The sequence below is a fragment of the Nipponia nippon genome, unplaced genomic scaffold, assembly GCF_047370975.1.
Source record: "Nipponia nippon isolate SJK-2023a ecotype South Korea unplaced genomic scaffold, ASM4737097v1 scaffold_2, whole genome shotgun sequence".
Lineage (NCBI taxonomy): Eukaryota > Metazoa > Chordata > Aves > Pelecaniformes > Threskiornithidae > Nipponia > Nipponia nippon.
The window spans coordinates 129001233-129027830 of NW_028262336.1; the positions used below are offsets into that span (position 1 = coordinate 129001233).

The 26598-nt window shown below is 44.7% G+C and overlaps 1 protein-coding gene across 7 annotated transcripts in view; it reads right to left on the bottom strand.

The window, feature by feature from the left end:
- GDPD5 (glycerophosphodiester phosphodiesterase domain containing 5) overlaps window positions 1-26598 on the bottom strand; it is a 178841-nt gene that overhangs the window by 97781 nt on the left and 54462 nt on the right. For all 7 annotated transcript variants that reach the window (XM_087758242.1, XM_087758236.1, XM_087758239.1 and 4 more), the window contains exon 2: window positions 16372-16546. In XM_087758242.1, coding sequence (XP_087614368.1) covers window positions 16372-16488 — 117 coding nt within the window. In that variant the 5' untranslated portion in view covers window positions 16489-16546. The remainder of the gene's footprint in view (window positions 1-16371; window positions 16547-26598) is intronic.

Consider the following 26598-nt stretch of genomic DNA (forward strand, 5'->3'; position numbering starts at 1 on the left):
TCAGCTGCTGAAAAGCCAGACTTTACAGGAGACACCCAGCTCCTGCTGCAGCGGTGTTTGTCTCGGACACGGCTTCTCTGTCCTTGTGTACACGGCAGGGTGGGAGAGGGGTCAGAAATGCAACTCAGATGATGTATCCTGGAGGTTTAGAAAAATCCCATGGTAAGCATCACTGAACTCCCAGAGTAAGGAAATTTTGCAGTCATCTCCATGTTTCATCAGACCCAAACTGCAGCTTCCTGAAAGCCTGGGTCAGAATACACAGCCTGGCAGAGAAGGCGGTGTCTGCTCTTGTCCTAAACGATACAGCCATGATCAAAAAAGTACAATCACAACACCCTTCTAGATGCCAAAACTCTTTTCTTGAACAGTAAGCTACGTGGGGAAGAGTGTTCTGATGCAGAGATTTGCATCCTATGATTTGCAATGAGCACACATACAAAAAAAACCCTGCTGAACCGCTACAGCCTTTTTCCTGGTAAAAGGGGAGGAAGGCACAGCCACAACCGACAGATTCAGTTCCCTGAACGAGCATCGCTGCGATAACCCACACACTGCAAGAAAGCTGCAGAGTTTCAGTTTGTGGTGGCTTTTTTAATTTAATGGGACTAGCTTGCAAACTACGAAGCGCAATAGCCCCGTAGGGAAATATGGTCTACCTCCCCCTTTACTGTAAAAATCAAACGTGTGTCTGAAACAGCACATTGTTTGATTTATTAATAAACAGATTGGAAACTCCAGCGAGGAAATCAATCTCAGGCTGTACCTGTTTTGGGATGATGTTGGGGTGAAGGACAGGACCAGGAACTGCGTGCAGTTCCTCTATGCAGAAACTTGGCTGGACTCCCAGAATAGGAGGCATGAATGTGAACATCTGTATTAAAAGGCAGAAAGATATTATTATGCAAAAGCATTTCAGCTTCCAAGCCTTTCTGTTCCAGGACTTCTAGCAGCCTCTCCTTCCAAATTAGGATGAACAGCTGTGATGTATTTGGCAAACTAACCTCTGCCCTCAATTTAGAAGCTTTTTACATCACGAAATAAAACACATGCATTTTAAAAACCAAAGGGACTATTAAATCATCTAGCTTGACTTCTGTACAAGTAAGGCCACTGAATGTCACCCACTTACTTGAATATTGTGCTACAGCTAAACATGGTTTCTAGACACGCTTTCCGAAAAGGCATCTAATGGTTTTTGGAGACTGAAAATCCTAAACATTGCCCGCAGTAAAAGAGGGAGAGAGAGATCCGAGTAATCCACTTCTGTGAAGAATTGTTAGAGCCTGTTCAAGCAAAATTATGTCCATCAGTGCAAAGGAAGATGGTTGCTGCATACTTTAAACCATCCCTTCAGTGTTTCCTAAGGCCACAGAGGGCATGTGACAATTTGAAATAGTGCAACCCACTCTCCAAAACAGCAGGCCAAAGGCAGTGCAAGGCAACGCTGTTTTGCAACATAGCATAAAAACCATTGAAGAGCATGCAGAACCTAGCACCAGAACCTACCAGTGAATCCTTAATACGTCCGCACGCCTGTAGCATGATGCAGTTGCCAGTCCTCATCTTTAGACATGGCAAGATGTGTCTCATTTAGAGCTACATCCCACAAATAGCTTGTGAGGAGAGCCTGCACACTCAACTGCCAAGAAAGTCAGATTAACAAAAAATAAAAATCAGCTTAAAAGAAAGCAGCACATCAGGATTTTTCAGTGTAACCTTCCAAAAAAGTGCCAATTATGGAAGTTTTCCAGGAAACCACAAGATCTTTCATCAGATTTCTTAAATCCAGGATGCAACTTCTAGTCTAAGCCAGAGACCACTGAGATAGACCAGTCCTTACACTGGATAAGAGGAGGAGAAGCCAATGACTATTTGGGTATAGCATTTGGATTGGATAAGTGTGTATCTACCCCATGCTAGCTGGGTTTACGCTCACTGGCCAGCTGGTTTATGCTCATGGGCCAGGTGGCAAGCCAGACAAGAGAATTCTTAACTGCAGGCTTTCCCATGTGGGTACAACACATTGCCCTCTTCCCAGATGCTCATTTTCAGCATCTGTAGGAACTTAGGAGCTTCAAAACCTGCTGCCTCTGCCAAGATTTCTGAGCAAGGCTTATTGCATGGCTCCATTAATCACAACTTTACAGTCCTGCAGAAGGACTTGTTTTTTCCCCTACCATTTTTAGCCAAAGGACCTTCCCACATGCAAACAGTGTTCTGCAAAAGAGCATGAAGCTTTCACAGTACTGTGGTGTGCAGTGGGGCCGGGGGAACCACAGCGTGACACAAACACTTGCTCTTTCACACAGCGCTGTCTCTGTGGCTTTCACCAAAGCAGTAGGATGTGTCACCCAAGGAAAATAAAAGCAGATGATGCACGTACATTGAAAGTTACATCAGTAGTGGAAAAAAGTGCACAAGAGCATCCCACTCTCCAGCCCACCTTGCCCTCCTCCTGACCTCCAAATCAGTTACCAGCAGCAGAGAGGCAGGACTTTTATGAAAGAGATGAGAGAGACGAGGGTATTGGTGTAGGCCTTCTATTTCCCATTATATCGACATTTCTCCCCTTTCATAAACACATACACATAGGATGGCAGCAGCTGTTTAAAGCAACTGCCTATTTAACCGCACTTCACTGAAAATTTACTCTTCCCACACCTTTTATTCTCAATTCTGTATTAATCCAATAACAAAGGGATGAGGTTGAAAGGACAATGTGTGTCTTTGGGCAGAGGAATTAGTAGAAATAAACACTGGGCAGGCTCAGTTCTGTGCCTGGCTGAAGCCTACAGCAAATATTTCAGTCCCTCACTTGAGCACCCCTGTGCTGAGCTGCACAGTTTCCAAAAAGCTCTTTAGCACAGCAGACACCTAGACAGGTTTCTCCCAGATGATACAGGACATGGGAGCATCTCTCCCTGCTCAAGCCTCACCTTCTCCCTCCAATTCTCCCTTTTCATCCCCCCAAAGCATGCTCTCCTCCCCAACATTTGGCAGTCCATCATTATTTTGAAGCCTTTCCATCCTAAGCTTGCTCCATCTCCCCACACCAGCAACCTATATATCAGCTTGTGCCCCACCATCTACACAGCAGCATTCCCCACCCATCACATCTGGCAAGAACCAGGCTTACCATCACCGCATCTTTCCTCCTGCTGGTAAAAGTACCAGCACCCTCATAGAGAACTTAAACCCACTCATGCATCTGCCCTGGAAACTGATATACATCTCCGAGAAGGGCTATACCTGCAGGACATCACCATCTTGGACCATCTGTGCTCCACCCATGGCTTCGCAGGAAGTTCAACCTCTTCAGCACAGAGATCTCTTTCTTTTATCCCTTCCCTGAAGGCTGCGATTCACAGCCATTTAAAAATTAATGCTACAGTGGTGCCAAGTTTAAATTTTCTTATGAATATCTAATCCACTACTGAAAATAAAGGACACCAACAGGAGGCTGTTTGCAAAGCACAGTTCATCAGCATTTCCCACAGGGCCCTGCTCGGGGATGCAGCCTCTTAGTTTCTATCAACATCTTGGACAACTATTTTCAGCCATTCAGTTTTGGTGGGAACAGCTGGCTGTGAGCTGGGATGGGGCCAAGCAGTAATGACAAGGAGGAGGCTGTGTCCCAGGTGACAGGACACATGCTGGGGAAAGCAGGAGACCCCATCTACTCTCAGACTGCAGCTTGCGTCCCCCCTCCGCCTCCGTCCCCCTGCACAGGCTTGGAAAGGGAACATCATCACAAGCTAATCCTATTGTTTTGTATTTCCTCACACTGGTGCCGCATTTCCTTCTCATCTAGCGAAATTTTGTGGACATTTTGGACCCACAAGCATCCTTGATCAACTTCCACAAAGTCTGCTTTTATAAGAGGCGGGAAGAGTTCTTCTCTTTGGGGGGGGAAAAAAAGGTTTCTCTGTTGGCCAATACACCCTCCCCAGAGCATCGAGCCATCCAGTAAGGACACGCTGCAAAGTTGTTCTTCAACGTTTTATGCTCTGTCACAGCTCGACTGTCCTTGAATCTCTTCCAGGACACCTCAAAACTGGGGAAAGATGCTGGGAGAGTGGACTCAGTGGATTGGGAGACTGGCAAATTCAGATCCAAAAGTAAAGTAAATCACTCGAGTCCAACTGATGTGCAGCAAGGTCGCACTCACTTCCCTCTGGGTAAGAAAAATAAAGTCTCTGGAAGAGGACCCAATTTTTCACCATTCTTGTTGAGATTAGAGAGAGGACTTCAGACAGAAGAAGAGACCAAGAAGTCCAGCTTCCGTGATTTTAATATAATTTTACTTTTGTCATTTTCTCTCTTCAAACTTCATACACTTAGGTCTCTAGACATGGGAAAGGACTAAATATCTAAGGAAACAGCAACATATCGAATTAACGTGCGTTAGTGCAGCTACCAACAATGAAGTTTGCACTGGCACCAGTACAGGTTCCCATTGCCTCTTTTGAAAAACAAGTTATCCAATTCGATTGAAAAAGTCTAACTCTAGCACTAACAGGAACTACACAGCCGAGAGGAAAAATATATTTGTTTTGGAAAGCAAGCAGAAAAACAGGCTCATTTTGTCCCCGCTTTTAGAAGGAATTCAGTAAATATTCTACCTTGATGCCATATAAGCACTCTTCAGCAATAGCTAAAACATCCCTATGTCACCAACGCTGTTTTGGTCACAAATCCAAAACATAGCACCATACCAGCCACTACACAGAAAATTAACTCTGTGCCAGGGAAAACCACTACAGAGGACTCACAGGGACAGCCTGGAAAGGCTCTCCTCCCATATGCAGTGATATGTTAAACCACGAGTTGATTGAGCATCCAGGTCTCATCTCTCACCCAGCATCTTTCAAACTGGTAAAGATATTGCAAGAGTGGTTGCACGCCACTGTCTTTAGACTGGAAGGACATCGCCGTACTCAAGTGCTCAGGGAAAAACCCTGGCAAAACCCAACTGACAGAGCTTCCAGTTCTTGCTAGCAAAGCACAGGGCTGGCTCCAAAGGACCACGGCCCAAAAATCCCCCTTTTCCGCCCTCTTTTTCCATGTCTCTCACCTGCCTCCCTTCCCCCTTTCCCCAGATGCAGCTCCATTTCAGTGCTGGCTGTTTATAGCCTGAAACACATTTTGCAGATGCTCTGCAGTAAAAACCTTTGACACCTATAAAGCATTATAAATCATAGGGCACATTAATCACCCAGTCTGAGCCCATAATCCTAACTCAGGCACAACAGTCAATGGGTTTCGCAGACTCCCTTCCCACAGGCATTTTGCCTACATCAGGACTAAGCCAGAGATTTAGCATTAGTCAGACATCCTCACCCTGACAGTGGCTGCACCAGGAGCAAGTTATCAAACACAGCGGCTTTCCAGGCATTTCAGGGACTTGGGATTTCCCATCCTTCAAACAAGCATTACTGAAGTAGGAAACATCTTTCACATGAAGCAAGCAGGAATTTACGGAGGCCGCCAGTATCTACAGTCAATGGCCAACTATTTATATTGAAGAGTGGCTTTGGAAGAAAAACACAACCCAAATGCATTAAGGCTGGAACTGTATTTACTGAAGAGACTGTAATTTATAATGCTACCCAGCAGCCTGGCCTTTTGGTCAAGCAGTCATGAATACACCAGCTGTCTGGGCTTGTACCTCTGTGGTGGGACCTAGAGATGACCAGTAATGGTCTTCTGCAAGCTCACCTAAGCAGACAATGGCTTCAACATTAGCCTTGCCCTGTGGCAGGTTCATCCTAGCCTTTCTAGGAGCTGTCTGAGGATATGGGTCTCAATGATAAGCAAGCTCCTAGCAGATTAAGCCCAGTTTTTGAGATGAGTATACCTCTCTGCTCCTTGCCAGTCTACCATGGGACTCCTGCCCAGCCTAAGAGAGGTCTTGCTCCTTCATGAAGGCCAAAACATGCCATTCCCCGATAGACCCAGTAACACTCCTTGCAAAGCCTGGTCTGATAGCACCACACACAGCAAATGCAATTCCTGCCTGGCTCAGCTGACCACAGACCTGCTTTAGGGAATATGCAATGAAGAAACAATGAGACAGGGGAGAGAAGAAACATGTTATAATATGACAGCACGATACCCTGTGTAAATTCAGTTCAGCCTTGAAGGCTGGCTGCAGTCAAACTTCAGACAAGATCTTCTTTGGCAGATGGCCTTGGGAAAAGTTGTGAGAAATCCTGCATTTTCGTCTTCCCCACTGTGTAAGGAAATTTCCACCACTGCTGAAGTTTTCAATGAGTTTCAGCATTCAAACATCACTGAGCAACACAACACTTGAATAGCGCCCGTGCTTCCAGAAGAATCACCTGCAGCCCCAGACAGAAGGAGAGGTCTGCGCTTTTCCCTGACTCCCAGGCATCTCCCAGAGCCAAGAGAAACAGATTTCATGAGGGAGCAAGACAGCAAACAGAGACAGCATGGTTCTTGCAAGGCAGCACAACCACAATGATGACAAACCTGAGGGAGTTCACAGCAAAACTTGCAGCAGGAGTTGGAGGCTGGGCAGGGCAAGGTGTCCACGTGCAGCTACAAGCATCTCAAACCCAGTCCCTGCACAATCATCTGCCCTGTGTCATCTCACAGCCTCCCTGTCAAATGAAGGGCTCAAAGGTGAATTGAAAGGATGTTTAAGTGATGTGTAAAGCCTTGAAAACAGTTTTGCTTTCCATTCCAAGCATTGCAGAAAATTTAAAAAAAAATAAAAAAATCTATATTTAATCCAACAACTGGATTTTCCTGCACTTAGGCCACCAGTCCAACATAATCAGGCACATCCATCTACGGGGATTCAGCTCTGAATCACTGGTCATGTCCAACATGCAGCATCCAATGCCTTAGTGCCCAACCTCAAATCAAACAGGCTTGAAAGAGTCTCTTTCCATCAAAAACTCCCGTGTCCTCAGGCCTACAGTCATGAACATTAACAAATTGAAACCGCATGAAAAAAAAGGCAAATTCATCCATCCTCTAACAGTGGTTTTCAGCAAAGCAAGCAATTTCTGTGACCAATGACCTTTGGCCATCTGAGGATTAGCAGTGAAGACCCAGCAAAGTCCCAGCTCCAAAGCCTATAGTCACACAGATACATCACACCAACGTGGCTCAGATCATCTGTTCAGGTCATTTAACAGCTCTTGCCAAGCAGGAATTACAAGAGTATTTCACTATAAAGTGAATTAATACACATATCACAGACACAGCACAGCAATCCATTATGTCAATGGATCACAGCTCCTCATTTGTCTTTTCACAAAAGGACCCAAAAAAGCCATCAGAAGACCCAGTTCGAGGCCACGTGATGTTTTTAACCAGATGGACCATCTTGAATCATTCACATTTCACTTTAAGGGAATAAATTTTAACAGCGAACACCCAATTCATTAGGAAGAGTTTGATATCTCTTTTATACTGGCTTACAGCTACACAAGCAGCAATAGATACTTTAAAGGCAGGGAGACGCATTACAAGTATTAGATATTTCCCCCCATCTCTCCTCCCATATCTACACAGTTCAGACACCTTGCATTTATTTAAACAGAGGATTAGGAGATGTGTGATATAACACCACCATCTCCTAAAGAAAAGCAGCAGCGCAGCTCCCCCAGCGATGCTGCTGCTTTCTAGAGAGCATGTTCAGCCCCACAGGCCGTAACAAACCCACTGCCTTCACCTCTCATGCCAGCCAGGGCACCTCCATGAAGCATTTATTTAAATCATAAAGGGCAATTTGGTTTCTAAATCTCCATTACAGCATCTCCCCAATTTTCCCTGCTAAGTGAGCACTGCTGATGTTTAAATGATGCTGCTTGCAGAAAGGACAGGGAGATGCATCTGGCTCTGGGCATTTCTGTATTTCTCCACCACTCTTACACATGCCCCAGCGGTCCCCATCTCTTTGCTGTGACCACAACATGCCCATACGAGAGCATGTTTTGATAGTTCAGCAGCAGCCGCTGAATACCATAACGCACAACATCTATAATGCACCAGTTACACTGGTGGTGTCACCCTCTATAACACAGCAGCAGTATTGCGAGCAGAAATTGGGGGTAGCCGTGCTCCTTGCTGGGTTGCTTTAACTGCTCTGTGCAACCACTTGTCGGGTGGTAGGAAGGGGTAGAGGGATCCATCAGCTAAAATATCTTCTCTTAAATGCATCTGTAGCTGGTCAATGGACTAAGAGAACACCTTGGTATTATCCAGATTTAAAAGAAAAATAAGTTACAAACCAGATACACATGTTCAGTAAGTCTTGCACTGCAGTATCCCAGATGAGATATGCTGCATCAAGAGGCAATAGATCTATTGAGCCTTTTCTTCTCCAAGTACCAAAATCTGGAGGATTGTCATGGAAACTGAGGGTGGTGAGGCACCAGAACAGGTTGCCCAGAGAAGCTGTGGATGCCCCATCCCTGGAAGTGTTCAAGGCCAGGTTGGATGGGGCTTTGAGCACCCTGGCCTAGTGGAAGATGTCTCTGCCCATGGTAGGGGGGTTGGAACCAGATGACCTTTAAGGTCCCTTCCAACCTAAACCATTCCATGATTGTATGAAACACTGGCACAGTGAAACTTCAAGGAAAATGATCAGGGTGAACATCTCTCAATCTAAAGCAGAGCACCTGAGGTCATTTTTGGTTGCTGTTTTGGCAGCAGCCACAACTTCCAAGTCTCAGATCAGCTTTCCCACCACAGGTCACAATGCAATGGGCTGCAGCTTCCTCCCGTCTCCAGTCATCCCTGGAAACCCTCAAACGCTGGCCCTGTCTCTCTCTCAAGAAGCTCACTCCAGTAATGGGTCAGAAATCGGTGCCTTCACAGCCAACTATCTGAGCCTTCAAAGTTTCCTCCTTCAGCAGTGCTTATCTTCAAGAGCTTCAAGGCATCAACCGCACCTGCTCTCACCCATCCTTCTTCCCCAAGCTGAGAATAGCAAGTTTGAAGTCATTGCTTTCTGAATACTTTCTAGGAAAGGCTTGGCTAAACCCCCTGATAACATGTAATGGATTTCCTGGGAAGCACAGGCAGCCTAGACTTCTGTCTGGAAACCAAAGATAAAAGGTGGTAGTGGTGGGAAATTATACAAGAGCCATCTTCTCAGGCTGCTGCTGCTGGAGTAAGGACAAAAGAAACATGGAGATTTCTTGAATATCAGAAACAGGACAGGTCCAGTTTTGTCCTGGCTTGTCTGTGGATCTTTAAAGGGTTTGAAGGTCCCTTTTATCCCTATATCCTTCCCTAACTTTAAGGCATTGTTCCCGTCTTTCTTCCCTCATCCCCTCCTCAACAGCCCAAAGCCCTCTTTTTTCTGCACAGACAGCACTTGGCCATTAGTCCTCACATCTACTTGCCTACACAGACTACAGACACTAATTATTCAGCCCTGTTTTAAGCTGTTAATTCAAGGTTGGTTTTCACTGCAACCCAGGATGAAAACTAGGGGTGGTAGAGGTTCATCCCTACAATCTTCTTTTGGTTTGCTATTCTGTGGTTTTGGAGCTTCACTGGCCACTTAAGAACTTTCTGGTGCACCTTCATTGGGTTTCTTTAGGCAAACAACCTACTGACATCCAGTAACGCTGAGCTCACTTTCCCCCCCAAGTACACTTTAAGGCAAGACCATGCACACAGTGGCTTCAAGGAGGACAGCAGAAGCAGCATCTGCTATATGAAAAGCACCTGAAAAGGTGCAAGAGCAAACAGGAGGAAGGAGGGATGATGGGCTCCAGCCATGTAATTTTTCACCCAGATAATTAGCACAATGCATAAAGAAAAAAAACAGTCTGAGGGAGCACATCTGGCAGCTATAAGAAGGAAATGCCACAAACTGAATAAAACCCCAGAGGCCCGTAATGTTGGAAAAGTCACAAGGCATTTTTGTGTATCCGAGGGGGCCTGGCCTGGCCATTTATCACAGGGAGCTTGTGCATGCATTGCTTCAAAGTTTCTGAATAAAGTAGTAACGACAAAGTATTAGAAATTCTGTAAGCCATTGCTATATGAGCTAATCAATCACCTATAAAAAAGTCAGCCTGCTCAGGGGCCACCTATAATATTACCCAGAGCCTGAATTTGCAGGCAGACAAGTTAAAGCTGCAGAGAACGTAACTGCGACCCACAAGTTAGCTGCGATTCCTGGTGGCATCAGCCACAGTGTCACAGGAGATACTGTCCCTGGCTCCTCACCTCCAAACCAACGGGCAGCAGCCGGTGCCATCAGGAAGCCCACAAGTGCATTCACAGGTACCAGGGGAGAAGTGTCCATGTTAGGATGATTCCTGGGATTCAGAATTCACCCATGGTGGCCACCACCAAGTCATCTCACAACAGCTTGACTTCTGTGCCTCAGTTTACCCAGTTAGAGAGGAAAAAAAAAAACAAAACAACAAACAAGCTGGCAGAGGGATTTATGCCACTTCACACACATAGGAGGTTGTGTTGATTACAGGCTTTAGTATTTTGCCTGAATATGAGCAATTCCATTTATCAACACTGGAACACTATACTGGGGAGGGAAAGGAGGTACCTGGAGAGTGTGAGCAAGAACTGGTTGGCTTGGGAAATTCTCAGTTCCCTCCCATTTCAACATGCCCATCTGCTGCAGAGGCCTCAGGTCAGGAAGGTTAAGGCACTCTGTGCCAAGCCCTGCTAAGCTTTTATTGCACTAAATCAGAGCAGCCCCAGGAAGGTGTTCGTGAAATTTCTCAGTATTTTCCCCAGCAAAAGTATAAAAGCCTGTTTGTCAAGAGGGATGGTGAATGAAGCAACACTCCTAGCCCAAGATGCTTCCAAGGAGCCTGGAATATCTATCTAGTGCTGCCCTTTTATTGATCAGGTACCAAAGACCTTCAAACTGCGATCCATCATCACATAACACAGCAGCTCCTGAACTCCACGAACTATGGAGCATCTGCTGCTGGGTTCAGAAGCGCTGATGCACTACAAGGCTTTGCTCTGGGCTTGACAGCTCGTCACTGATGGGAGCAGCAAGCCTACAAACCAACAGCAATGAGGAAACATCTCTGCTACAGTTACTGAATATTACTGTCAGAAGAGGATGAAGGCAGAAATCAAAAGATTGCAGCAGGCACTGATAGGAGCAGAGAAGCCATGTAACAGATGGGGAAAAACAAGACCTGCAAGGACACATGTTCAGGGAGGGGACAACAAAAAAAAGCAAGGACACTTGCTGGCAAATAGAAATGGAGTCTAAATACAGCAGTGGGGAAATGCCACCCAGCAGCAGGGCTCAACAAGGGCTGCAGGAGTAGCTCTCCCAACACCAGAAGCTGGTGGGTACAAGCAACCAGCATTTCCAGCTCTTGGACCAGGTCCCTGTGCTGCTCCCATCAGCAACTAATGGGGATCTCTGAGAAAGGAAGGGGGCAATGCCTTGGATGTGCAAACAAAGGAAAAAAAAAAAAAAAAGAGCTTTAAAAACATGAGGTTTCTGGGAGACACAGGGGAAAATGCAGTTCCTAAAGCAGAAAGGCAAGTGCGAGGGTGTTAAACAGGCTATAGTCATATATGCATCAGTGCTACAAAGCCACACTGAAGAAAGTTATGAGTTAGGGGTTTTTTGTTTTGTTGTTTTGTTGTTGTTGTTGTTTTTTTTCCACTGGATTCTGAACAAGTTGCATTTTTAGGACAAAAAACTCTTAATGTTATACCCAAAACCCAACCCTGCAAACCCATGTTTTATTGAACATCAGTCCTGACCACCCCCAAAGCTTTCAAAGAAATCCATGCCCGAGCTTGGCTGTGGGTGTAATTAGCTCCAGTTTCACCATCTTTCCAGGTTCTTAACAAGGATGTGGTTTGTTAGATGCTCAGGTTAACATCTGTGGGATTAGACCATTCAGAAAGCAGTGGGATTTCAGTATGTACGAGATTTCATCACTAATACTGCTCCTTTCACTCACAACATCTCAGGGGTGTTTACAAGAGAAATGGGAGGAAGAAAAGTGATTGTACAAGTACCATGAAGATAGCTCCATTTAAATGTTGCAGATGACATTGAAGAGCAGAAACATCACAGGGATCTTGCAATTTCAGTCACGTGGGATCCAAAGCTGCCAATTTTGGGTTCACTCCCAGGTGACGATGGCCCTTCCTACTGTACGTAACCAAACCAGGCACCTATCCTTGCCTATTCTTGGCCATTTTCTGGAGGAAAAGACATTTTTGTAAACATGGGAAAGCTTCCAAGGGAAATAGGGGAGACAAGAAGAGTTCCCAGTTACATTTTGTCTGCCTCAACTTGTATCTCAGAAGGGTTCATGGTTGGCAAATACAGTATCAGCCATAACTGCAGAGAAGCCAAAGCCCTTTGCAAATTGTAATAGTATTTTACCCTATTTGACAGGGAACTAAATAAGATAAATAAAATAAAGATACCAAGATTTTTCAATTCACAGTAACTGAAAAAAAAAAAACAAAAAACCACACAAACAGCCAGCCAATAAAAGTGGCTTCTTCTCTTTGTTGGATAAATAAAAAAAAAAATATCATAGCAATTTTCTTTGCAGAATCTCTCTTTCCCCACTTCCACCTAGGATGATTTCCCAGGTGTGATATTTGCTGTGTACAGACAACATGGTTTTGGAAGCAATAAAAACCCTGAACAAAACCAGTTGATAGATTTAACTTCATGTTTATACAATGCAACCCAACGACATTTCCCATGCGGATACTGATCCTGCAACATCTCTGGATGGATTTTAAAAGATGCTGCAGCCAGCCCTGGCCTCTACCCTGGGAGCAAGAGCTATTCTGGTGTTGTAATACCCAGCAGCAGTTCATTTCAGGTGAAGCACACATGCTGCGCACAGAGCATTGTGTTCATACACTGCAATTAGTGGTGCCGCTCTGTGTTTAATTGCTGACGATTCATCAACAAGATCATGGTATCTGGGAGCTACCTTGGAAGCTGTGGTCTGAACTTCAGACCTGTAAAAGCACATATGGCAACTACAAGCCAAAGCTTATTTACCCACAGTTTCTGTGTTCAGGGTGATAGAGCCCTGTTACGATGATGCACTGACTTTATAAGAACTTGCTTGGTTGAATCCCTGATGAACAAGCTCTGGTTAGATCAGAAATTGCTTCCTCGCACCAGCTAGAGAGATTATAATGGTCTGAATCTCAGCAAGACCATTTTTTCTCTTTTATATCCCTTTCATTAAAAAAACATTAAAAATTTTAAAAAAGCGAAAAAGGATCTTGCCATTAAAGCTGGAGGCACACAATAGAAAAAAGGAATTTTGCAGCTGTTCAAAATTTAAAAAGAAGACCAAGTGTGCAGGTTGGGTGCCTTCAGCCCCCCTCCTCCATTCTCAAAAGGTCAGAGGGAAGCAAGCGATAATTACAATTCTAGCAAGCAGTCTCCCAAAAAACTTAGAACTCGAGCTTGCAATTAAAAGTTTACACGAAAATGAGAATTTTAACGTGTCATAGAAAGCCTGATCTGCATACATTTGGGGGAAAAAGGAGAGAAATCATTAAAACTCTGGCTGTTGAGCTGCCGTACAATTCAGGAAACAAACATTCACAGCCATCAGCAGAAGATTTCAAGGAAGCAAGGTTGGGTCATAACCCAAATTTAGGTGAAGGCCTTTTATTCTAGAAAGTTTGATCTTTTAAAAAGAAAGTGGATAACCATGCTGTAGCCTACGCTTAAAAAAAGTCGCTCTTTGAATACATGCCTTGCTTACCAATAGTTACAGAGTATAAACATAACATGTACATACCCTATTTCTTCCTTCCCAGGTAGCTCTAGATTTTTGCAAGACTTAAAGACCTCTCAAGTATGCCATACCCCTTTTTATAGAAACCATGCTCAGAAAAAACACATATTATACTCCAATTGCCTCTACTCTGGGCTTGCAGTGGCTAAGTTACTATCAGGTTGGATACGGGGCAATACAATAGGTATTAGCATCAATATGCCACTGCCTTTGTGTAAAGCAAATAGGCACCCAAGTTATGGTATGGTATTTTCCTGGCTAATCCCGTATAGATACACCTAAATATTGTGGCTGGAATATATCAGCTGGAGACAATCAGCATATATAAAACTTCCAATCCCCATCCAATACCTTGGGATCTTGGAAAGTTTTCCCACGTGTCCCAAAAGTCCTCTCACGCAGACCAGAGATCACTAGATCCCAATGCTGGAAGTACCCTGTATGTTGTGGTAAGTCTATCCCTGCTTCGGAGCTTCACTCAGCTGCAGAGATTGGAGTTTGCAGTACAAGTGGTCCTGAATTTGAGTCACAGCATGAAACGCTCTCCCACCCGATCCAGAGAGATGGAGGGATGCTAATACTGGTTCGCAGGCCGTAGAAGTTACCTGCTTGCTCAAACAGCCAAGGACTATTTAAAAAAAAAAACAAACAAAAAAAAAAAACCCACCACACCCAAAACACAACAAAAAAAACCCAAAAACAAACAGGTTTCTCACTCATCTCTTAGACATATCCTAGAGTTCACACCCATTCTCTGCAGTACTCAAGCACATCCAAATAGACCTGTCCAACAGAGGTCAATTAGCCTTCATTTTTATTTTCCCCTCCAAATACAGTGCTACAGTCGCTCATTCCAGCACAAACACCTGCAAGGCACTTTACTGACAGCAAGATGGGAACAGATTCTTCATACCTTGGTTTTCCATAGCCTGTAGCTAATTTTAGACTTTCTTCTTCTGCTCCCGCAAGAGCCAAGTTATCTCCATTTCTCTATTCAACAAAGTGGAAATTGAGGCCTCATGTAGACCTTAATAAGACTGACTCTGAGAATTTTTAAGCCCTGCACAGGTACTTCAAACACAACAAATTCCTTTCTAGTACTAGAAAAACAATTGAAATTCCAAGTAGAATTGGAAGGCTGCCACTGATGTTTTGGTAAAATAAATCAGTGAAAGCAGAGCCAGCTTTCACTGAAAAAATTAAGTCAATGGCAATTTTTCCATAGATTTTTAGTTAAGAAGCATAACGTTCTGGTTCATAAGGCATATGGAATAAAGGCATTTTGAGTATTTAAGTTAGTACACACACACGCCAAGACATTACGTCCCACTGTTTTCCTGACAAAGTCTTAAAAACCCAAGTACCACTATGGACGTGCCCGGGTATTTGCTCGAAGGAAACTTCTGCTGGCTCAGGAGTGGTCACTCAGACTAAGTTGGCCAGACCGAAAGAGGAGGAAAAACAGCACAAACATTTCTACTTTGCAAAAGGAAATTTGTTTTACGCTGCCCAAACGCAAGCCATGACTTTTCAAATTCACGTGGGAGCTCCGGCCAAGCTGCACCACCAACAACCGATGCAATTCAGAACCAGGAGCATTTCTGGCAGAGGATCTGCAACATTTAAATGGAGCTGTCTTCATGGTACTTGGGATCTGCCGCCTAGAAGTGTTTTCTCCTTAACAGCCTCTTTTCCATGGAAAAGTGCTCCACGACCAGGAATATCCCTGGTTATAGACTTAAAAACAAAACAGAGCAGCTAATTGTCACCGGAGCAAAACTAAGCCCTCAAAAAGCAGTGAAAGAATCTCCTGGGATCATTACCAGGAGAAACAAGGTTAAGTTTTGTTTTGTGGTTTTTTTTAGTTCTTTAAGTAGTAAGCACACTAAAAAAAACCTCCAGACAGCACAGAAGAACAGTAATATACAACCACCATTACCTGGAAGATGCAATAGGGCAGCTTTGACAGCAGTTTTTTCACATTTCTTCCAATAAACACATCAGATCTCACAAGACCCCATCTCACAGCCCCAAATGACAGGGAAGGCACGAGTCCAGCCCTGCTGCCTGGATTTCCTCTGCCAGAGCTCATAAAAACTGCATTTATGCAAGGGAGCAAAAAGTCACCTCTAACAGCTCCCCCATTTATCCCCAGCTAGCTCTCACCTTCTGCTGCCTTTCCCTACCTACAAACTTATTTTTGCACAGAAGCTAAAGACTACACAGAAATTCAGTTCCTACATATTCAGCCAAAGAAACACAAGCACGCCAATAAGACACAGAGCAAGGAGCAAAACAGAAGTCTCCCCTAGTACCAAAAAAAAAAAAAAAAGGGAAATATGGACAGATTTAGCCAAACCCATACCACTCAATCCCTTTGAGCACCATGACCAGCTAACCATGCCCATCTGCTACGTCAACCCCACGGTCAGGACTTCTCGCAGACCTCCAAGCCATGGGGCCAGTGGTTTCCATGGTCTATCTAAGCCAACAAAAAAAAAAATATCAAATATCCAGCACTTTCAACCAAGACACACATCCATCCGCAATCCAAAGTCACCGGGAAGAGGCGACATAGTCAACTACCCACCTTGGTGGTGTCATCATGTGACCGCTGGTACCGTTTCCAGCGGCAGCCGTAGATCCCCGTCAGACAGGACAAACATAGCTGCGGCTCGTAGTACTGCAGTGGTTGGTGTTTAACCATGCTCCTTCCAGCCCCTCAGGAGCGAGGTATCAGAAATCCATCAGGTCCTGGGAGCACCCTTCAGCAAGAGGAGAAAAGAAAAGGGGGGGGGGGGGGAAGGAAATTAAAAATGCCAAGCAATATTTCAATGCATTAACAAGCAATTTAATAATTAACCATGTCCTCTGGCTATTAAGAGAGTAGGAATGATAATCAGATTTACTCCCAGCCCTGTCAACATCTCTGGCTTGTTACTCAACAAGACTGAGAAGTTTAATTAGTTTGCAAGTTTTATTTCCTTGTGCAATTTCTCCCACACCACTAGAAGCAAATGTATTCACAGGACTTATCAGTAAGAAAAGCCACACAAGGACAAGAGCAGTAGGCAGATTATTTGGAGCCCAGATGATTAGATTTTTATGAATGATTGAAATGTAAAGAACCATACCCTCTGCAAGCACAACCTTAAAATTGATTCAGAGACCTCTGCAAAGTTGAAACCCAGCCAAGCTAAATCAGTTTATCTTGAGCATCCTATGGAGCCTGCAAAACAGTCCCAGACGAGGGGCTAACACTTCTGTGCGTTTTGGAAGAGGCAGATATTGCCCTCTCCCTTTACATGCATCTCCAACAAGCACTCACAGGGATGCAGAGCTGGTTGCAGCCTTCACCCAGGAGAAAGATTCCTCTGTCCACCAAAGAGCATTCACTCCCAAAGGACCAGACTGACTCCGATGCAACTGCTCTATTTGCCATGCGTGGGAACATCAGTGTTTCGAGGGAAGGTACTCCGCTCCATCAGTTACACGCTTCGTGCGTCACAAGGCTTTTTTTTTTTTAAATATATTTAGATGCTCGCTTTTGTCTCTGGTGAGATTCATATCAAGAACAGACCAAGTAATCGTACACTCTTACTAATTCATAGAGTCAGTGTTTGGGGATGGGAACCTCAAAGCAAATATTTGCCTTTCTGGTGGTGTCATGCTGCTCTCGGCTGTACTTAACTCCCACCAGGGGTTTTCCACAGGTTCCTGGTGCACAAGTGTACACCCACAGCCCCACACATTGCTGTTGCGTGGACAGTCAACGCACTACGAGTGATGCTCAACAGCAATTGAGCTTGCAAAGTGCTTGGCCACCTTTCCAGAGTGTGCACGGTACGTGGGCAGTAAGGAAATTGCATCCTCTTTAAGGGAAACATTTCATTTCCTTATACACAGGATCCCCAGTGCTCAGGTCTTGCAAAAAGCTATGACAGCTATGAGCAGCAACATCCTCGCTGGCATCAGCAAAGTGTAACAGGGCTTAAGGAGATAACCTAGCCACCTAAGAGCTTTTCATTGCCATGTCCCATGGAAGGAAGCTTCCGAGAATGGAGTTGACTGTATTTTTTCATTATAGCTGATGCATAAGGGGATGCTGCAGGTGTTGCAAACACTGTGGCAGAGTCTAGAAATGTCAACGAGGACACAGACAGCTCAACCCTTTCAGCTTCTGTCTTTCTTTGTGTCCATTTACACTCTCTGCTTCATGCTGACAGCCTAGGACAGCTCTGTCCCGGCTTTCTCTAATCAGGACTCAGCATCCAGGAGGCAGACAAACCTTACTAGTTGGTTGCCGTGGTTTCAAAGCCCACCAGACCATTATCATGCTGTCTCCAGAGCACACAACCCATAGGTCCTCTACCTTCCTCTGATACAAACACACAAAATGTAGCTTTGTCCTTTCAGCAAACCTCTCTATAATGCTCTGGGCACTGCTCAAGGCATTGACCCAGGCAAAGGACATGAGATGTGCAGGACTTGCGTATCAGTTCATAACTGGCCCAGATCCCCATGTGGTTTTGTTCATCCCCTCAGGGAGGACGTGCAGGACAGAGCCACAAACACATCCAGTCTGAAACGGGAGCTATTTGCTGATCATGTCACCCCCATGCTCTCCCAGCTCATCTGCCCCTAAGCGCTGCTGTACCACCTCCATGGCCTCGTGCTTGCGGTCACCTCCCTGCCTGCATTTCATCCTTTCTCATGCTATTTATAAAGCTCAGCATTAGTCACTGCACAAGTTGCCTCCTATCTTCAGCTTTTGTCTGCTTCAAGATTATCCCTACAAAATGAGTTTCCCAGTCTGCCTTCCGCACATGCCGGCAGCACACTGCAGGCAGAAACAACTGTCAGTTAGAATAGGACAGAAACACTGAGGACATGCAAAGTTAGATGCTATTTAAGGGTCTTGGACAAAGCCATAATCCCTGCCCTGAAGATCCTAAGCAGCAACTGACGTACAAGACGTTGTGGGACATAGGCAGGGCATACAAACTATGCACAACCTATTAACAACTCCACTGCCAAGCCCCATGTTACCATCCTGAAAACCTAGCAGGCTACTGTTGCTACAAGAAATCCTTTGTGAATTAATCTCCAAAGGACAGCATCTCTCCTGATTTCCACCTCTTTCTGCTTTAGTCATGCAAGGCAAGAGGGCAGACAGACCATCTCTATCTTTAAAAGCTTTGACCACGTATTTTATTTGCTAGCTTACAAGAATTGCATTGCAAAGCCAAACACAAGCACTACACTCGAGCATTTCATCACTCCACTCTTCTGGGAAGCCCCTAGCTGTTCTCCAGCCCGGACACCTGGTGAAGTGGTGCTGTACACTGAGTGTTAAAGCTGGCAAACTCTGACTTTTCAAAGAGAAATCTAATTCATCTGAAGTGGCAGGAGCCTGGGAGCAGACGCTCTCCTTCGGGAAATAATATAACTCTGTTATGGATCCATCATTCCATTAACAAAGTTGAAGCTCAAGCACTTATCATTAAGTCCCTAGCTGAAGCTTCACAGCACAACTCACAGAAGGCAAGCGATAAAGCTGGGAAGGGAATAGGGCGAGTTTGGACAAGCACCACAAGTTAGCAGGAACATGAAGAGTTCTCATCTCAGGGCTATCACCAGGATCCCTGATTCAACCTGTTCAAGATGCAAACATCTCTGTCATGACTGCGTATCCAAAGCTATCAGTTAAAGGCATGAATTTTGCTGCACAACCAAAGGCACCAAAGCCTTTTCAAACAGCATTGCTTTAGCAAGGTATGAGTGCACTTCAGAGATGGAGAGGGACCAGAAATCAATCCTTCTCCCTGAAAAAAAATCCTGCTGGGAACACCAATAGCCAGGGTAGATGCAAAAGCTTTGAGTTTATTGTCCAGTTCTGAAGAGCATCTACCAACCTCCTGCAGCAGCATCTAATCCAGCATCTCCCAATCTCCTGGCAGAGTTCAGAAGGAAAACGAGTGTTTTCAGTACAAAAGGGCAACCCAAAAGCACACCTGTCCACCAACACCATCACCAGAAGGCACTGCTGTAAGGTTTTAAAAGCAGCAGAATCCACTAAAAACAACCAAGAGGATAAAAATTACAAGCAAGGGAAAGTAGAGCTGAAGGTGCTCCATAAGCCACCAAGTGAAGCTCCCACCCTGGTTCCTCTTGCTAAACCCCAGCACAGGCAGATGCTATGGGAGCCCACAGATTCAGGCTGCTCTCCATAAAAAATAGTCAGGGGAAGCACAAAGAGAAGAAATCCAACCTGAGTTTCAAAAAAGCCGTTCCTAAATGCAGTTGAATTGCACCAGGTGCATCCTACAAGCCTAAACGATTCCCTCTTCTCCTTGAATGTCATGAGCAGATGCACAAAAGCCCACAACAGAAAAGAAAAGAGAAAACACAGCACCCATCCTCCCCACCACACACACAGACACCCAAGTAGTAACAAGAAATGCAAGAAGAGACTGAAGCAGAGCAAGCAAGAGGCTGCTCAAGAGAAACCACACTGATACCATCTGTCCAGAGATCCTCGCTTGGCTGAGATCATGGACTGAATACTTACTTCTCCTGCTTCCAGAAATGGATTTAATGGAGAGAAGCAGAAAGTCTGTACCTTACAATCACTGTTCCCATGACATCTACAGCTTTGAGGTGGAGAAAGCAGGCTATGAATGATTCAAACCCCTGCTGGTTAGCATTACATACAGAAATGAAAACAGGAAGCAAGACAACATACATTAATTATTCAAATTCAGCAACATGCACCAGAAGGGAGGAAAAAATAAAATAGAAAAGACAAACCCACGTAAGCTATCAGCCTTGACTTCAAAGATGCCTCATCTGCCAATGGCTACAAACTTCTTAGAGCTGAATAACTGAGTTTGCTGGCCAGCTTGCCCAAAAAGAGGGAGAAGGGTAGGGTCCATCTGCAAATACAGCAGGAGCATTTTCCGAAGGCTCCAGGATGCCCAATTGGCACACATCACATTCCTGAGATACTGGACTGTAGGTATCTGTTACAGCCTCTGACACATTATTCCTTTCCAAACAGCTTTGGAGGAGAAAAAAAAAAAAAAAAGAGAGAGAATTCAAGCTGCAAATTTAAAAGGGAAGCTCTCTGGGGAGATCTGGCCTAAAAATTTGGATTTTTGTCTCTATGAGTTAACTGCTCCATCCCCGTAGCCTTAGAGCAATACTCAGAAACCTGGAGTGGAGAGGGAACAGAGCAATCAGGACCAATTGCTAAATCATCTCAATGCTATCATTTTAGCAAAGGGAAGAGCAACAGCACGAGTCCTGAAGTGCACTGAGTAAATAATGTGAATGAAGCCACGGAATAGCAGGTTTAATAGCATCTAACCCTTTCACAAGGCTTGGTACAGTCTGAGCCCTCCCCTCTAATCCCCCTTCAAGTTTGTTGGGGTTTTTTGGGGGTTTTGGGGGTTTTTTGTTTGTTTGTTTGTTTTTTCTGTCTTTCTCCTATCAACCCAGTTTCACACAGGTCACACTGATCTCATTCAGCATCTTGGGACAAATCTTTTAATAGCCCAGAGACAAGCAGCTTACCACACATCCAGCAACACTGCCGATAGCGCTACTCTGAATATCCGGGTGGTTTGGGGGAGCTGGGGGAAGAGATGAGAGCTATGGGTTCCTGCCTGCCTTACCCTGACCTGCTACCTCCAGCCTTCTTCCAAATATCCTAGGCTGGTTTAGTACAACAAGCACATGACTTCTTGCTTGAACCTGCCAAGGGCTCCTAAATTGGATCAGCACATCCAAGAAAGAATCAAAACATAGCCAAGGATGCTTTGATACATGCTTATGAATCCTGAAGTCTAAGGAGATGCTGGAGCGTGCAAACCCAAGCACTTGGGGAGAGGAGGACACCCATGGTCTTCTACATCTCCTCCATCCAAGATGTGGCTGGAAAGAGCCAGCAAATGGAAAGCATAGGCTTTCCATGAGGAGGCTCCCATGGTTTCAGAGAGGCAGATTGGTTTGGAGAGCGCAGGGGACAGCAGAGAAATGCTGTCACCATCACAGCCATACCTCCATGTGCTCCCTATCTGGAGAGGCCAAAAGGCCATCACACCATAGGACACAAAAGCTGAGCAGGCCACAAGCACACAAGGTGCAATCTCTTAAAAATCAGGCCCAAGGAAACTTGCCCCACTTGCAATGCAAATAAATGTAGAAAATATAGACTCCAAGGCTGTTTGAGGGTTTTTTTCTTTAGCTAACCTATTTTAAAAGGGCTTTGACAGATTCTACCAATTTCCACATTAAAAGAAGTGTTTTTCCTCTCATTGGTGACTCATGGGATCACTGTTTATCAAGAATCTGTATAATTTCAATATCTCCATCTCTTATTAAAATTGCTATCAAGCTAGTTACATTTAAAACCTTGTTAAGCAAATAATTACCTATACCAATTAGGTGAGAACACCACTGATAACCAGTTATCCTTATTGATATTCTTTGTAAGCACTCTTGTCAGTCATTTCCCTAATTATACTGGAAAATCCTGATTTTCCTCAAATACTTTCCAAACAACAGAAGTTAAGCTGTTCCAGAGCAAACCCTTCAGTTCTATGCACAAAAAAAGAAATCCCTTCTATTACCCAGCCAGGACTGAAATGATTTAAAAGCATTAGAAGGAACTGATCTAAGTTCTTGTGACTTTCACAGACTCTTCACGGTTTTCATAGCAATTTTTTCTTTAATATGCTGAACTCATCCAAACCAAAGTAATGCAATTTCACTTTCCCCGACTTGGAAGACGGAAATGGAAGAGGGACAATATCCCCATCTGTTTAATAACAGAACAACCCTTACAGAGGAATGTTTGCTACAGGCATTCCCACAGGAGGAAATCTATATGCACACACACACTGAGCAGTACTTTCCACATTTTGTTGGCCCAGACCCAGAACGTCTCAACTTGCAAGATCAAGATTTAATTTCAAGGCAGGAATGGTAAGAAAACACCCCAAAGACAAACAGCCTCAACGGCTGAGATGATGTATTTCAGTGGTGGAAGGTGCCCAAGTAACGGCTGCGATGACCCCCCAATTGCTGAAGACCTCTTGATGACCCAGTGGGGTTTTTTCTTTCCAATACATTGTTTATGCCCTGTTCTGGAAATAGGGTTGGGTTAGAGGTTTCCCACCCGCTTTTCCCAGGCTACATTCAGTTTTATATAGATAACACTGAAGAGTCCCTGCACAAATAAAAGCGGTTAAAATGCCAGTTACCATCTGAAATTTTCCCCTGGCAAGCAACAATAACAGAAAAAAAAAAAAAAAAAAGATAATCTGAAGCAAAGCGTTCCTTGCCATGTGCATATGCATTTGTGCATATAAGTGGGGTCTTTTGGATGAGAATTGAGGCAGGTAAGCACACATTGGCAAAACACCTTTGCCTTAAAAACCAAATGCTGCTGCCTCAATAACAGAAAAAACAGGGAAAAAAAAAGTTAAAAAAATTGAAAGAGGTCTACAGGCCTTGTCTTGATCTATCAGAGAAGTCTTACACCTCTGAAGGGGAACATCACTGCCTCCTTGATGCCTGGTGACGCCAAAACCCTATGACTACATCCTAATCCAGGGCGACAGCCTGCAGAGCTTTGCGAATCAAAGTGGCAAGTGATGACCCAAGTAGTCAGGATCTGGCTGACGTGTAGGTCCTATGGGTCTGACCTGTTGTTTATTGTTCTTAAATGTTTTTAAAAAATTAACGCTTTGAAACTAGGGCAGCATGTAGTTTGGGGGTTGTACGCTTCCAGTTAATGAGAATTCAGACTTCAAAAGATAAACACTTCAAAGGGATTACAAAAGAGAAACTTAGACTTTAATCTCACTAAATAAATAAGCACAGTACATACAAACGCCTTCTGCAATCTAGCTTCTTAATGTTTTCCACAAACTAAGGGCATACCGGGTGCCTAGCATTTTAAAAAGGGTTGAAGAAGCGGAACAGGACACCGGAAAAACCTGTACAAACTTCTTGCAGAACAATAACCAAATGCAATCTCTGCTTTCTGCACAAGCTTGAGCCTTTGCAAGAAAACCTTGCAAGTGAAGGCCTCAGCACAGCTCTGAAAACCCAATATCTGCTATAGCCAAAGCCGTTGAGAAGAGCCAGGTTCTCTCCTTCCCCCAAGCTGGGAAGCAATCAACACCATTTACACAGATTTTTAATATTAGCAGATCTTTAATATTAGCAGATACTGCTAAAAGACGTGCTGCATTTTTGTCTGTGATGGCAGTGGTGGTGGTCACACATTGCCTGACTTCAGGTTGCACCTGCACCAGCAGGTCACAGCAGAGCCCTGTGCTACAAGCATGCCCTCAAGGAGATGGATCACAGCACGTGGCAAACCGTGTCAGTAAGAGAATTCCCCAATTCGTTCAATTTCTACCTAAATAGCAGTTTCCATCTGTACATCCTCAAAAGACAGCAGGATTAAGGTTCTGCCATAACCCCAGGTGCCAGCTATGATGTCCAGGACAAAGATCAAGCTACTTTCTTTGTCTCAGCAAAGACCACTAGGGGTGGACAAGGTACAAACAATCCAATTCATGGTCGGTTCAGATTCTTCTTAGAGAGATATTCAGAAATGGAGACCTAGCTGATAACAGATGAGAGTTGACAAACACATGCAAGGAGCCCCATGAGCTGTGCCCACCTGGTTTCTAAGTGACTTTTCAGTGGAAACCAGTGCAGCTAGTTCACGAGTTCTCCTTCATGCTCAGAAATTAGAAAGCCAACAGAAAGTTGGATGTAGACAGAAAAGTGGTGAGGGCACTTGACACATTTACCTGGGATGCTGTCTTGCCTAGACATAGCTCCAGAATCAGAGAAACAAGTAGTAACGTAGGTTAAAGACTTCTGCGCAGAGGAGACCAAAATCACTTCAGGCTATGAAATAACAGGTGATAAATAAGATACATCCAACATCTCCCAGGCTTCCCTAGTTGGAGAAGTCCAAAGAGAGTACACATAGCTTGCTTTGGAGTTTAAGGGTTGATTTTCTAAAGCACAACAGCTCTGAGAGCAGGCTAATGCACCAGAGACTGTCTTCCCAAGCCTCTGCTTAATGGTTAGATCCCAGTGGCCAAAACACAAACTCTGTTCAAAGTTTTTCCTGCCGTGGGGGTAGTTCCTGTGCAATAAACCCCTGTGGCTCACCAAGAGAGACCTCAAAACACAGCTTCCCTTTTGCCTTGTTTGGCTCATCTCCTCTATGCTACTCCTTATTTTTAGCAAGCCCTGTGAACCCTATCTCCCACACATCCACTATTCTTAAAAATAAATAAATAAAATCTAAAATAAATCAGGTGAAACCACAAACAGGCTCTGAAGTTACTGGAAGAAGCAGGCAAAACACAGATGGGACATGAAGAGGAAACACAGGATACTTTTGGTCCCCTCTGCCAAAGATTTCCTGGCAACCCGAGTATGAAGAGAGTTTGATCTTCTGGGGGCTGGTGGAGAGATGGGCAACGACTCATGAATTGTTCACATTTGCAAGTTTAATGAGGTTCTCAGCTTTTAGAAGTAGCAAAGAGAAGTTTTAAGCAGCCCAAGGTGTAAAACTCCATTCTTCCTAGCAGAGAAAGTCAACGATTAGCCACTGCAGAGACAGATGGTTGGGGGGAGTGGAAAGTACCCAAACAAGCTAGAAAAATGCATCAAGTGACATGGAGAGAGCTGATCCCACCCTTAGGGTAGCTGGTGGATGTGTCTGCTTCCATCTCTCTGAGTCTATGTCATAGGGGAGGCCCAAGTTGGGGTGCCCATAAAAGGGTGTCTCCTGTGCTTGACAAGAAAGTCCAGCAAATGTCAGACAAGATAGGCTAGTGTTCAGCAGGCACAGAAAGATTTATGTTACAGCAATGGAATAATGATGAATTCAGTTGTAAGCAAAGCTGAAAGGGAGTTGTTGTGTCCGTCTGTCCCCCCATCCCCCATCCCCTCCCCCCCCCCCCAAAAAAAAAGAATAGAAGGAAGATTGATAAAGGCAGTAACAGCAACAGCCTGAATTCCCATGCCGAGGAGCTAATTAGCCCTATAAGCACATTTCCTTGATATAGTGCTTTCTAGCTGAGAAAAGCTAAGAGTCTCAGTGTTGCATCAGGGTCATTGACCATGATGAGAAACACAAACAGTTTTACCTGAAAAGCTACAGCAGCCCAACTGCTGCACGATCTTTACACTGAGAGAGAGTATACCCCAACCCTACTGAGCCAGTACTCTGAGGACACGCTAACTTCCAAGCTAGAAACTGCCAGGAAACCAGCAGACTTCAGGAGACGCCAAGTTTCAGTTTTATTGTTCAAGAACAAGCCAACTAGACTTTCCAAGAGGGCTTTGCTCGTATTGCCTTGAAGGAGCCGCTTGGTAGCATCCAGGAGGACCAAATAAATAGAAGAAGTCTCAGCATGCTCTTTCGTCCTGTAGAAAGATGGGCTTGACACACTGAAAAGTTCAGTCAGGCACCAGAAGGTGCTGATGTGTTAAGTCATAAGAGTGATGAGGACATCCTAGCGCTGCTCAAAATGAGGGCTCTGAAACCCCTAGCCAGATCAACCAGAAGAGATGCCAGTCACTTTGCTGAAGTTTTCCTGCATTCAAGTAGTATTCCAGCTAGCAGGGACAGTGGTTGGGAAGAGGGAGGGAAGCATCCAGGAGGCACTGGGGAGTTTCCATGTTACAGCAGCCAACTGTTTATGCCACTGCTGGTAAACAGTGGAGTGACCACAGGGAGGAAACCTCTGGGTTCCAGCCAGCACCAACCACAGAA